This window comes from Neodiprion virginianus, chromosome 3, assembly GCF_021901495.1.
Source record: "Neodiprion virginianus isolate iyNeoVirg1 chromosome 3, iyNeoVirg1.1, whole genome shotgun sequence".
Lineage (NCBI taxonomy): Eukaryota > Metazoa > Arthropoda > Insecta > Hymenoptera > Diprionidae > Neodiprion > Neodiprion virginianus.
Genome location: NC_060879.1, coordinates 41405305 through 41420033, shown reverse-complemented (window position 1 = coordinate 41420033; position 14729 = coordinate 41405305). Strand labels below are relative to the sequence as shown.

Genomic DNA, 14729 nt, shown 5'->3' with positions numbered 1-14729 from the left:
AAGTGAGAATTAACAAACTAGCGAGACGGGTATTGTGTGATAAGCGAGAGATAGAGATGTGTAGCCGTGATATTATTACTCGGAGCAACAATCGGCAAGTTTTACAATCGTTAATTAAAGGTAGGCTAGCATGGAATGCACAATCTAAGATCCTCAAATTAAATGTTAGCAATTCAAGCGAAAGTATGTAGAATAATATAGCGAGAGAATAGTATTATCACAGCAGAGGTGAACAGTCAAGGTAATTTTCAGGTAAAGCAGAAAGATATTAGAACTGATACAGAAAGCAGGAAATACAAGTCGATCAGGTGATAACGAAATTAAGGTAGCAATTTACGGGAAAAAGATACTCAAAGAAATATTCAGAAAATATATACTAAGTTAGAAATTAGAAAGGAAATACGTAGTGTCTAGCTTGCGACATACGCGGTAGATAAGAGATAGCGATAAGGCATAGAAAAGAGCACAGATATTCCTCACGTATTAAGAAAAGATATTAATTACTCAAAAATATTAGGTAAGGAAGCAACTCATAATCAAATCGGAGGCAAGGATAAACGGTGAAAATTTATAAGTCAACTATTTTACCAATCACTACGGAGAAACGATGAATTACCAAATTCAAGTAAAGCAAGGCAATTGGAGATATTCTAATCAAACGTAAACAAAGAAATGGTAAAGCGTTGCTATTCAGCGATATCGGATCATTCGTCAATTCAAGCAAAGCGAGACCAAGAAAATAGGCAATAGTTACTACACATTAAATAAGTATAAACCAGTCGCCATGTTACTTGCGACATTAGACACGAAAAATGATAGACACGAGCGGCCGTGGCTCACACAGAGAACACTGCGAATAAAGACAAGAAAAGAGAGAAGATATAGATAAGGTATAACACAAGTAACTTCGTGGCTTCGCAAAATAGACAAAATAAAATCTCACGAGAGAGTAGAAACAACGATGCAGATGCAGGTAGAAGAAAACTGATGTACAGACAGGATAGGACGTTAAGGAAGATGCGATTAGAGAACTACCGAACGAGAACGCGTCTGTCTGTACACTGCGCAGACCGCGTTTGACGTGCTGCTGTCACGTATTAGGTCTTATCATAAGTCGGTGGTCACTTTTATTTTTCAACTAATCTTTTATCTTTTATTTGGTAATAAAATATATTCTTGTTTAACAATTAGTAGTCCCCTCCGCTATCGATGACACGCTGCCAGACTGACGGTAGGTCATTGACCCCATTAAATGTTCCATCTTCATTAAGGCTAGTAATTGCGGTGTTAATGGCGGAATCCAATTCTGGTTTGTTGTCATATCATTGATTGAGAGAGAGACGTCACTCTACTAGAGCATCGCAACAGTTCCTGAATTCGTTCTTGCCTTTCTTGTCTGGAAGGCGATCTCGGTCGACCCGACCTCGGTGCATCCTCAGTATTTGTCCGTCCCTCCTTGAACGATTTCATCCAATTAATCACTGCACTTTTCTTGATCGCGTTCTTGCTTACTGCTTTTTGCAAAAGATTTCCCGGTAGTCCGGTTGAATAATTCAGCAGAGTACAAATTTTCAAAAATGCGCGTTGTTCTTGCACAGTTACAGACTTTTTCAATTCTTCCATTGTCACAACGGGGCGTAAAAACAAATTGCGTATGTTTTCTGAAATTTAAACGTCAACACTACATAACAGTAACATAACCTCAAACTTATCACAAACAGGTGGACAACTGTGAAGAAATAAAAGTGACCACCGAATTATGATAGGACCTAATAATTTTCTTCTTATCTTGTTCGATCGCTAATTGGGCGAGCAGGTCACGTGAGACGGGTCACAAGTAGGACGGACGGTAGTCCATCTTCACTCGTCTTCTCCTCCTTCGTTGGCATGTGCTGAAATATCAATCCGTCGATCGATACGTAGAGGGGTTGCACTCAGTTGCTTCGCTCTACGGGTAAGAAGGGAAGGAAGGTGTGCCCCTCAAGGTATTGCCCCTCAAGGCAACGATCTTACATTGTAATTGCGGCATCGATATCGAGAAGGTACAGATCCTCTGCCAACTCGTTCATTAGAGCCCTTGTACCAAGACGTCCTGGTCGCGATGGTCCTCGTACCGGATCCCCATGCTTGTCCTTCGATAAAACGCGTGCGTGAGGCAACCACGTCCAGCTTGCTTCAAGTTAAAATAAAGGCTGATAAGTGATAAGTGTCGTCGACGGGAGGCTTTGTTGTGGTTTTGACTCATGACACTGTACGCAATTCGGATAGGCATCCATCCGGAGTCGGATCGGCGGTATGCTGCCCTCTGTAGCTGACGGTGTGACGTTGTTGACCCGGTCCGTGACCTCTGGGTTGCGATATACGGTTCCCTTGAAGCGATGTTCTTGAAGGTGGTTCACGTAGTGAGATACAAAGGTAGAAAATGGATTGGTAGAAGGTAAATGAATAAATTTCACTTAAAATTAGATAGTCGTTTCTTTGGGGTATTGGCCTTAGACGTGCCTTCGTCGTGTTTCGCGTTATTCTGAGAAGGAGGGAGTGCTTTATTATAACCCATGTGACGCAGTTTGAAATACCACGTCACAACATATATACATGTAAATTTTAAGAGAAGAACAATACTTGCGTTGTTAGATTACCGGTGCGTATTTTATGTTATACTTGAGAAACTAGATAACAATTTCTTTTTCTCATTTTTAATATCACTTGGCAATTGGTTTCCTTAAGTAAAGTACAAATATGTAATATCTAGACAACATACTATATTTATTTTCGTTGCTGTTACTTTTGTTGAAAATAATCGTTTCTTTCACCGCTTCTGCCACCAGGTCTTTAACATATTCTGACCTGAGGTCGACCGGCATGCGTTCTATAAAAGGATTCACCGCCAGCATGAATTCTGAAATAAGCATCACGATCACACGATGAGAATAGATTTCTACACTTGACGATGATGATGCTGTAGGCAATTCGTCACCTACCACGATTACTTCCTAGTGATTAAACAAAAATACATCTTACTGGTCAAGGTCTCCGGTGTGTCAAAGATGTAACTTCTTTCTCTGCGGCTGCAGTGAAGAACCTCGAACCCTTCGTCTTGGACCAAACTCTTCAAAGTCTCACGGCGTTGTTCGGTGTGCTGAAATAGCGGTATGTAGCGATCCACGTCCTGTAAACAAATCGAGGAAGCTCAGATGACGTTTCGGTCGGATGGAAAGTTGTCGAGTGTGAAAAGAACTCACCTTCATGTAGGGTTGATAGCGAGGCATGGCAGCCAACGTCTCATACGCTTTGAAGCCAGGGTTGTTGGCCAGGAATACCAATAGGGTGCTTCCTCCTGGTCGAAGCAGAGTAAAGATGTTTTCAAACGCCTTGCTGAAACAGTTAGACCGGATCAGGAATTTGCATAAATATTTCGGGACTCGTCTAGAACCAATCCGACTCTCGACCAGCAGCTATATGCGGGAATAATAAATTACCGATCGATTGAAGAATTAAAACGAGTCTCCGAAAGACTGATCGTCATTTCTGCTTCTTCAGAAATTTATCAAAGGTAATGAACAATTGTCTAATCAAGACAACTGTCGAGAACTCACCGCATGTTCTGGCACCAGTGTAAACAGTTGTATGATACGACGTGATCGAAATGCTCAATTAAATCCTTAGGCAGATCGGAAGACTCAATGTCCAGTTTGATAAAGGACAGTCGTTTGTTGTCTCTGTATTTCGACTTCCCGAAATTGAGCATGGACTCGGATATATCCGAACCTGGAGTGTGGCGGAATGCATGTTTTTTTTTTTAGTTTGACAAGGTGTTCGCACGACTGGCCAAACGAGACGTACTCACATAATACGGTGGCCTTTGGGTGTAGCTTCGGCAAAATAAAATCGTTCACCACGTCTCCAGGACCGGATCCGATGTCGAGGCATCGTCCCGACATATGGCCGATTTCTTTGGCGTACTCCTCCGTGATGTCATGAGCATCCGATCGTTGAAGACCGTTGGCCGCTGTGTAGAGGGCTGGCTTATACATGGTCTTGGAGTTCTAAGAACACCTGCAAGGTGATTGACATTGATTTGGTAAACACGTGGGGTAGACAATTATTTCCAATCAAAAGCGAGCCAATTAATGGAAACAAAGGTTTGCTTGTTTCACTCTGTAGAAGCTTGGGTGACAATGTGGGAATAATTTACCCTACGACGTCTCACTTCCGGTTCAGATATGAACGCGAACTCCGTCAACAGTTGGAAATCCGCAATGTCTCGGTGGACCCTTCGGTTTTCGGCCGTAGTGTTTCGTCGGACCTTTAGCGGGGAACTTCTAATTTGTTGCTTAATGTTGAACTGGTAAGTGCCTCGGTCCCCTTTCGACTTACATAGCCCTCTCTGCCACCACTCCGCAGTCCAAGTCACCGGGTGTATCTCGTCTTCAACATCGCCTTTGCATTATCTCGGATATATTTTATAAAAATAAGTATCCACCATTCAACGTCGGTTCCAAAGTTGAAAATACTTTGCCCGATCTTCCGCACGATTTTTCAAGCCAAGACCATGATTATCCTTGATTCTGCGACTGTTCTGCTCGATTAATTGTACCATTTCTTTTTTCAAAATTATTTTAAGACTCGAAACAGTTGACCTCGAAGCGAAATGGTCAATTGGTTAAACATTTTGCAAATAGGGATTCATCGGTTTAGTTTTTTGATAGAATGATTTTTTTTTTTTTGTTTTTCTTACAACTTCACACGATTACCGTTCATCTCTGATTTATTCTCTTAGCGTCGTTGTTGAACGTACCGATCGTTAACTCTTGCACCGAGGAGTGATCCTTTATTCAGGGTGCAAATACAGACAAGAAACTAGTAGAAGACCTCCTTGGTGTACTCGACATCAGTAATTTATACTTCGCGGGATTATTTTCACTCTTTTTTTTTTTTTTTTTTTTACGACTTCTTTTTATATTTTCCAATTTCCCAGAATAACGACGCGTCTACTCTCATGAATAAGAAATATGAAACTCAGCCGATGTCCTCAAAGTTTTCGTGCCACAAGAGAAAAGATATTACCGCGCAAAATCATTCGCGAGAATATTGAAAATTGTATTTTATTGTACGACGAATATGGATGGGAATTATTGGCACTCGATTATTCGCTGATGGTATTCATCTAATCGTGCAGATAATATCGGTTCCCTTGCTCGATGCAAACGGATATTGTACAGCCACTTTTAACGATATAGATTCGACGGTTATTTTACGGGGAAACAAATGGCACAAGAATATCTTCATACGAATATGATCAAGGCACGACGTTACAATATCACAAAGGAATGAATTATCTCTGGGTCAAATAAGCTACCTATTGTAAGAGACTCGTCAGAGGTGAACATGGAACAGCTATTTTTGTCCCGAGTTAAACCCTTCGGCGTCATTCTAAACATCTGACACACTTTCCGCGTTTACTATCCCGATCTATGCACATTCACTTTTTCTAACATGTCTCTTCGCCGCACACCATTCAATAATTATCACCATATCGTTGTCGAGCCATTTTTATTCTCTGTTCTCCATTACGCAGATAATGTAATATTATTACCGTAAAGCTTGTCCAAATAAGCGTTTACTTATACTTGAATTACATGGACGAAAGTTGTCTCAGTTAAGAAGAAATGGTTGCAATGCGGTGACGATAAAGATTCCTTGATGATGTATAGTTCAAGCCGCAGGATCAAGTCAAAAATTGAGATGGAAGTGAATTGAAGTATCAGTAAGGCTGGATAAGGTGAAATCAGAATGACTTATCAAATATCGTACAGAACAAAAAAGACTGCTTTGCTAGTTTAGTCATTTTGACTGGTGTAATAGTAATGGTGTTAAAGAGATTTCGAACTCCGTCAAATACTGCGGAAAAACAGCTTTTTTCTCGATACTTTTGATCTCTGTAAAAAGGGAAGAATCTGTCCGGTCTGTCCGACAAATTTCCGTGATGATCTCGAAAATGGCTGAGTGAAAATTCTGAAACTGATAAGAGTTGGCAGCCAAATGAAAAAGTTTTGAAAAAAAGTTGAACAGAAAATTTCTGAACAACGAATGAGTTATGAATTTCAGAAAAAAAAAATATTTAAACTAGGAAAAACATGATCGTTTATTTTGAAAAAGTATTAAGGAGGAAATAGTGCATGTTTGTTGGTAAAAGTGTGAAAATTTATCTATTTCCGGTAGAACCGGAAGTTGAAATTAAACGGGACAGTGCAATTTTTCACGCGCATAGGTTAATTGTTAAATCCTGTAAGTTTCGAATTTTTTTCATCCAGCCGTTTCCAAGATCATGGTGTGAGTTTGTCGGATAGACCGGCAGACCGATATTTTTCTAAAAACCTGTTACTCGGATTCTAAAGGATCTTCGAAAACGTAAAGATTCGTTGAAATTATAAAAAAGTGATTTTTAACCGTAACCAATACCTTTCTTGGATTACCAAAGGTGATGAAAAGTAAAAAGTGTTTATAGTAAAAAGGATTCATTAATTACACGCGTACCTTGCGACTATGATTACTCAGTCTGCCTTGAACACTCGGACTGGTGAACTTGTTGATCAACAAGCAATAGTGGAGAGTCGGCGGAGTCGGAGATTTTAACCGCGACTAGTAACTGACTATAGCTGACGATAGTGCGATTTATATATTCACGGGGTCAGCGTTTAGCCTTTAAGAGCAAGGCGAAGGTGGTGGTAAAAGAAATGTGAAAGCAATAATTACATCAAATTTGGAGTACAGTTATTCTTGATAGCCTTGAATCTCGCACACACCTTTATATTTTTTTATCCGCAAAAACTATTTTTTTTTTGGAATTCAACATCAGTTTCGACTCATTGACGTAAGTTGCCGTTCTACGGGTAATAAAATAGCTACTGTATGTTCAGGTGTGTCGGTCCGGTCAGTTTAACGGATGGCGATGAAAAGTATTTAAAAAAAACTGTTATAACGGATTATTTAATCCGTTGGCTCCGCGTTAACTTTAACCTTTACCTGGCACCTTGATGCCGTTCGTGACCCAAGGGTTTTTAATCGAGATTTTCGTAACTCGAAAGTTTCTGCCCTTTGAAAGAATGGTACTACCTTGAAATAAAAAATTGTTGCTGCTACCATTTTTATCTTATAAAAGACACTTCGGTGAGTACAAAAAAAAAAAAAATTAAAAAATTCAAGTAAAAACATTAAATTGCTTCGGTGCATGACCCCGAGGTTCCAGATAAAGATGCCAACTAAAGGTTAATCACTTGGCATTCGCACTTTTGGAAAGGTGCATGAGGGACGATGCATTAACAGAACAAAATACTGATAATACGCGGAGCGTGATTCTATCGATATAAATTTTATTTCATTTGCGTAATATCCATGCCTGTGTATGTGTGTGATACATAATTTCGATGGGTCAAGTACACCAATAAACAACATATCCATATCGGTTTATTCAACACACGTTCGTGATCTGGTCCGATTGTTCGAGGTTCTTCACTGCAGTCGTAGGGAAAGATGTTGCATCTTAGACACAACGGAGGTCTTGATGAGTAAAATGTATTTTTGTTTAATCACTAGGAAGTAATCGTGGTAGGTGACGAATTGCCTACAGCATCATCATCGTCAAGTGTAGAAGTTTATCCTCATCGTGTGATCGTGATGCTTATTTCAAAATTCATACTGGCGGTGAATCCTTTTATAGAACTCATGCCGGTCGACCTCGGGGCAGGATATGTCAAAGACCAGCTGGCAGGAGGGGTGAAAGAAACTATTATATTTAACGAAAGCAGCAGAAACGAAAATGAGTATAGTAAACCTGTTGCGAAGTGATATTACAAATGAGGGAAAAAAATTCTCAGCTAGGTTTGTAAGTGCATGGGAAAAAAATTGAGAATATAAGTAAGGTAAGTGCATCGGTTTACCAGTCATTGACACGCTCAGACCCAGTTATTGAACCTTACATTTTACAAAACTTTAAATTGACGGCACAGATTGTGAATTTTTCGATGACTAAAACCAATTGATACAGAGTTAGACGCTAAAAATGTATTTTTTGGTCATTTGAAAATTAAGGATCAATTAGATCCAACTGAAAAAGTTTAATAATTAAGACAGGCTCAATAACTGGGACACTCACCTTATAAGAATCTGGTTCACCATTCACCGCTTGAAATAAGTATGTATGTATATGAGGTATTCCATGCCAACTGAGAGGTCATTTTCCCTGACCACCGCCAATTTGCTTCATTATTTTTAATATGATTCTACAACCTAAAAAAAGCACTCACCATCACCAAAAATGTTACAAACATAATAAATGTTTTGTATACACACAAAATAAGAAAAATTATTCCTCTAAAAAAATATTTCAAAAATACAAACAATCAATTCTCCACTCTGAACTATGGTTCAAAATGTTTGTTTTGGGACCCAGAAATGATGTGAATTTTCGCAAAAAAAAAAAAATGGCTTTTCTTTTTTAGGACCATAAAAGTGTTTGTAACATTTTTTAAAAAAGAATGGATGGAACGAAGAATCTGAAAAAAATGGTGAGTGCTTTTTTTAGGTTGTAGAATCATATAAAAAATAATGAAGCAAATTGGCGGGGGTCAGGGAAAATGACCTCTCAGTTGGCATGGAATACCTCATATGTATCCTATGAGTAGAGGAAACGCAATGAATGTTGATTGGTTAGCTTTGTCGTTTCATGATTTACACACATGTATTATCGAAAAACTGCCCGTTTCTTCTAGAAGAGTAAGCCTCAATTCTCGATCAGCCACATGCTGATTCGTTGTTAAGTTACATTTGACTTATGATTTCTTTACGGTAATGGAGGACTAAGGGATGATAGCCCTCCAAGACCTATGATACAACCATAATTATTCGCTAGTTCTTAGCAAAAGTGGATTCACGACCAAAGTATGCACTTCAAATTATTGTTGTGAATAATTATTTTTCCTCTTGTCACTCTTCTATAATAATCAATAAAATATTCAGCATCATGTCCCGTTCGAGAATGTGCAATTAAACAGAGACAATTTTTATGTGAATCAAAGAGTTCCGATTGGTCAAACATATTTCCTGGAAATAGTAAATCATTGAACAAGATTACACATCTGAAGATACGTTTGCTATTTTATTATCCGTAGAACAACAACTTACGTCAATGACTCGAAACTAGTTTTTAATTTATGGAAAAAATATTCTCGCGGATAAAAAAATATAATTAAGTGTGTTACGTCCGACGTACCACTGCACTTTTTCCCCCACTTATTGCTCCTTATTCTTACATTAACTCTACGGCCTCTATCCTGTCCTCCTATCTCCTATCTTTGTCCCACGCCACTCGTTATACCTCTTACTCAGCTAATTTCATTCCCCTCGCGCTGAATTCTCACACTTTTCTCAATTTTTTGATTATTACAAATTTCATTTGTTCAAATTTTTCGTTTAATATTTCTTCTTTTTTTGTTTGCCAAGTCCTCAGTTTCGGATTATTCATCTATAATCCACTCACCAGATCATGGCGCAAGTTCGTCGGACGGATCGCAGACTCTTAGCTTTTCAATGGCAATGCAAAGTATCGCAAAAAAACTGTTTTTCCGGCATGTTTGTTGTTTCTTCTTCTTCGTTTTTTTTTTTTTTTGTTGATAATACGAGAACTTCTGCTGATATTCAAGAAGACGGTGACATAGAACAATATAGTTGAATTTTCCAAAGACAGGGCTTTTTTGGGTTTCTTAGATCAATGAGTATAACCTTCGGGTTATATCTGTTTACTTATATTTTCTCGTTTCGAGATAAAAGTAACAGCTTGGGTAAGTAACAACTATTTATATCATTTAGTAGCTTATCTGATTAAGGTTTTGAATCAGGTTGTCATTGCGTTCTTGAATAGTACTAAAAATCCGTATTAATTATATGGTTCCAAGTCGACGTTTCCAAGATTAATCTCAAAGCCTACGTCAACTCTGTAGTTTCACACAAATTTTTCATCTCAATGCGACGAATTTAAAAAAAAAGCTGGATAGTTGAACATTCGAACATTTCAGAACGTGAACGATGATTGATATATCGACTTTTATTAATTATTTGGCTGTCTATCAGTGGACCAATGGCTTTTTCAAGTAAACTACAAAAGTATGGCGTCTGGACAGTATGCTACAATCGTCATTCCCATCCTTGTTGACGACGAATGTGTGCCTTCTTGCTTCTATGCCCAGATCTATCAAGTACTCCCGCTGTAGTTCATCCGGCATGCGGGACATGAAGGGGTCGATAGACGCCATGAATCCTGTCAATTGATTAAATTCAATGACATTGCTGTGTTGATCAACCAAAACAGACAACTTACCGGTATGAGCATCGGGAGTGTCGTAAATGTAACTCGTGTGTCTGTTACTGCAGTGGCAGACCTCAAAGCCAACGTCTCGAAGCAAACTTTTCAGAGTCTCACGCGGGCGTTCAGCGTGCTGAAATACCCCAACGAAACGGTCCACATCCTGCAATTGAGTATAATGAGACTGAAACTGTTGTTAACCATTTCAGATGATCGTAAATACTCTATGGTGTTACTAAAATATGGGTACTTTTGAGAAAATCTGGTATTCACACGCTCTCCTAAATGTACTGTTTATTAAATGCAACGAGATTGAGTTGCCAATTGGAACCATGAATAATATTTTCACCGACGCAATGGTCAATCATACGATTTTCTGGAGAGATCCGCTACTCCAGGTAGAGTGTTGAACATCTATTATCTGTAATCGAGGATGATGTTGGGTGAAAAAATTCCGAGATAACCGCTGACGTGCACTTGACGAAGCGTATTAATTTCGAGGATCGAGTCCAATTGTAATATAGTGTATATAAACTCAAGCGTTATACAATCGCTACATAGGCATGGATATAATACAAGAATACAAAAAATACGTAAATCTTATAACGAGTTTGAAAGCAAAAACATACCATCATGTAGCGCTTGTATCGAGGTACAGCTGCCAGTATCTTGTAAGCGTCCTCACAAGGATGATTGCACACTGAGGTGAAGAGAACAGTACCTCCAGGTTGCAATAGGTCGAAGATGTTCTTGAGGACTTGGCTGAATGATGTGATTTTGTAAGGCAGTAACAATGATTGATTGGGCTGTTGAAGGAAATTAATGACAGGAACTTACCGCATGTCTTGACAAAACTGTAAACAATAGAACGATGTGACGTGATCAAATTTTTCACCTAGATATTCGACCAGCGTTGGGGACTCAATGTCCAGCTCGAGGAAAGATATTCGCTCGTTGGCGCCATATTTTTCTTTAGCGTAGTCCAACATCGGTCGGGAAATGTCAGAACCTGTGTTCACAATATTCATTTACAATTAGTGCGGAATAAAGTTAATGTTAGCCTTGTGATCAATGCGCTAGTCGAGACTTACAGATAACGGTAGACTTCGGATTCAACTTTGGAAGGAGTAAATCGACTACTATATGGCCGGGTCCACTTCCAATATCAAGGCACCGTCCTGACATTTGGCCAATTTCATCGGAAAACTCTTCAATGTATTCGCTGGTCTCCTCACGAACCTGTTTGTCGTTGGCTGAGTACAAGGCTGGTTCGAACATCGTTTCAAGGATGACTCTCGTCACTGGCAAGGTTCCACGGTTAAGAAAATATGCTGCAAAGGAGTATCAGTATTTATTCCCGTATGAATGAATTTTACGAACTTACTATTGCGATTTAGTAGAGTCCGTGGAGTATTGGAATGTATTGGAGCGTTTTTGGTCAGAATTCTGCATCGGCTGTTGAGCCTTTATTCGCGATAAGATACGTGAACCTCAATGTTTGGAGACATGTACGTCAACGTCAAAATCGACCAGGGCACCTCCTTAAGTAGGTATGATGTATTACAGGGGTTGTAGCTTACAGGCAGTTTCTTACGTATTAGTTAGGCCGATCAGCTGATAAAATGATCTGGAAGGATTTTGGCCGGGTCCAATTTCGATCTCTATAACGACCGCACGTTAACAAGGAAGGTATCCCAGGTCGATCTCTCCGATTTCATATCTTTTGTAACATGTTATTGTAGATTAAAAACTAAGCGACACACATTTTGTTTTATCTGCCATTAAACACTTTAAGGGGATGCAAACCACCCTCCAAAGTAAGGCGTGTCAAGGGGTGGTATGGCAGTTTTCTTTTTCAGTTGAGAAAATTACATTTTTCATTTCTCGTTGCGAGCAAATTTTTCCAGTCGGATTGTCTAAAGAATGTTACGTTCTTGTGGGTGAAACTGCCAAATCGCCTCTTGACATGCCTTACTTTGACTACTCGTCAAAATATTGTACAAGTTACAATTTATGATGTACGGATATGGGGAAAATTGTGAGATGCAGGGTATAATCATTTCAAAATTTGCTTTATGAAAGATATTAGATTTTTTAATACGAGAATATTGCGTCATTGACCATGTAAAGTAATTGTGTATCGAAAATTATCCGTTTATTCCAAACTCTGTTCCATTAAAAAAATATGAACAAGCAGTTCCCATACATTTTTCATAAATTGGTATTGCACATACCACGATAGAAACGTTTACAGAAAATAGGTAACTTTGACGGATATCAAAGTATAAAGATTATTGCTGTTATTCGATTTCAAATATATTCGTAAGAAAAATGGTAACAAGCTACGTAAATTTGTAAGCTCCTGGTAAGCCAACGTTTAATCCTATAAAACGTATATTTTTATGCGAAATATCAACCGAACCGCAAATTTTGCATCATAGTTGGTGATCAGGTGAAGCTTAGCGTGTTTCCATTAAAATAAATAACAGCAAAAAGTAATAGAATCAAGGAATTTGAGAAATTTAGGTACAATTAAACAATTCAAGAAATACAAATACAGCCAGAGAATTAGATACAGTTAGAGGAAGAGGTGAAAGTGAGAATTAACAAACTAGCGAGACGGGTATTGTGTGATAAGCGAGAGATAGAGATGTGTAGCCGTGATATTATTACTCGGAGCAACAATCGGCAAGTTTTACAATCGTTAATTAAAGGTAGGCTAGCATGGAATGCACAATCTAAGATCCTCAAATTAAATGTTAGCAATTCAAGCGAAAGTATGTAGAATAATATAGCGAGAGAATAGTATTATCACAGCAGAGGTGAACAGTCAAGGTAATTTTCAGGTAAAGCAGAAAGATATTAGAACTGATACAGAAAGCAGGAAATACAAGTCGATCAGGTGATAACGAAATTAAGGTAGCAATTTACGGGAAAAAGATACTCAAAGAAATATTCAGAAAATATATACTAAGTTAGAAATTAGAAAGGAAATACGTAGTGTCTAGCTTGCGACATACGCGGTAGATAAGAGATAGCGATAAGGCATAGAAAAGAGCACAGATATTCCTCACGTATTAAGAAAAGATATTAATTACTCAAAAATATTAGGTAAGGAAGCAACTCATAATCAAATCGGAGGCAAGGATAAACGGTGAAAATTTATAAGTCAACTATTTTACCAATCACTACGGAGAAACGATGAATTACCAAATTCAAGTAAAGCAAGGCAATTGGAGATATTCTAATCAAACGTAAACAAAGAAATGGTAAAGCGTTGCTATTCAGCGATATCGGATCATTCGTCAATTCAAGCAAAGCGAGACCAAGAAAATAGGCAATAGTTACTACACATTAAATAAGTATAAACCAGTCGCCATGTTACTTGCGACATTAGACACGAAAAATGATAGACACGAGCGGCCGTGGCTCACACAGAGAACACTGCGAATAAAGACAAGAAAAGAGAGAAGATATAGATAAGGTATAACACAAGTAACTTCGTGGCTTCGCAAAATAGACAAAATAAAATCTCACGAGAGAGTAGAAACAACGATGCAGATGCAGGTAGAAGAAAACTGATGTACAGACAGGATAGGACGTTAAGGAAGATGCGATTAGAGAACTACCGAACGAGAACGCGTCTGTCTGTACACTGCGCAGACCGCGTTTGACGTGCTGCTGTCACGTATTAGGTCTTATCATAAGTCGGTGGTCACTTTTATTTTTCAACTAATCTTTTATCTTTTATTTGGTAATAAAATATATTCTTGTTTAACAATTAGTAGTCCCCTCCGCTATCGATGACACGCTGCCAGACTGACGGTAGGTCATTGACCCCATTAAATGTTCCATCTTCATTAAGGCTAGTAATTGCGGTGTTAATGGCGGAATCCAATTCTGGTTTGTTGTCATATCATTGATTGAGAGAGAGACGTCACTCTACTAGAGCATCGCAACAGTTCCTGAATTCGTTCTTGCCTTTCTTGTCTGGAAGGCGATCTCGGTCGAGCCGACCTCGGTGCATCCTCAGTATTTGTCCGTCCCTCCTTGAACGATTTCATCCAATTAATCACTGCACTTTTCTTGATCGCGTTCTTGCTTACTGATTTTTGCAAAAGATTTTCCGATAGTCCGGTTGAATAATTCAGCAGAGTACAAATTTTCAAAAATGCGCGTTGCTTTTGCACAGTTACAGACTTTTTCAATTCTTCCATTGTCACAACGGGGCGTAAAAACAAATTGCGTATGTTTTCTGAAATTTAAACGTCAACACTACATAACAGTAACATAACCTCAAACTTATCACAAACAGGTGGACAACTGTGAAGAAATAAAAGTGACCACCGAATTATGATAGGACCTAATA

The 14729-nt window shown here is 38.7% G+C and overlaps 2 protein-coding genes across 5 annotated transcripts; both read right to left on the bottom strand.

The window, feature by feature from the left end:
• Positions 1-2680: 2680 nt before the first annotated feature.
• LOC124299668 (juvenile hormone acid O-methyltransferase-like) lies at positions 2681-4034 on the bottom strand. The gene is made up of 5 exons (XM_046752938.1): positions 3848-4034; positions 3597-3768; positions 3243-3375; positions 3022-3169; positions 2681-2899 (listed from the first exon to the last, which is right to left on the bottom strand). Exons 1-5 carry the CDS (start codon positions 4032-4034, stop codon positions 2703-2705), a joined length of 837 nt encoding a protein of 278 aa, XP_046608894.1. The 3' UTR covers positions 2681-2702.
• A 5747-nt stretch (positions 4035-9781) lies between these two features.
• Positions 9782-14020, bottom strand: LOC124300579 (juvenile hormone acid O-methyltransferase-like). 4 transcript variants are annotated; one of them, XM_046754813.1, is made up of 7 exons: positions 13898-14008; positions 11745-11901; positions 11452-11691; positions 11198-11369; positions 10990-11122; positions 10376-10523; positions 9782-10315 (listed from the first exon to the last, which is right to left on the bottom strand). In XM_046754813.1, exons 3-7 carry the CDS (start codon positions 11636-11638, stop codon positions 10125-10127), a joined length of 831 nt encoding a protein of 276 aa, XP_046610769.1. In that variant the 5' UTR covers positions 11639-11691; positions 11745-11901; positions 13898-14008; the 3' UTR covers positions 9782-10124. The 4 variants fall into 4 exon arrangements, with proteins under 4 accessions (XP_046610769.1, XP_046610772.1, XP_046610771.1 ...); XM_046754816.1 differs by lacking the exon at positions 11745-11901 and having other exon boundaries at positions 13898-14020; XM_046754815.1 differs by lacking the exons at positions 11745-11901; positions 13898-14008 and adding an exon at positions 11955-12024.
• Between the last annotated feature and the right edge of the window lie 709 nt (positions 14021-14729).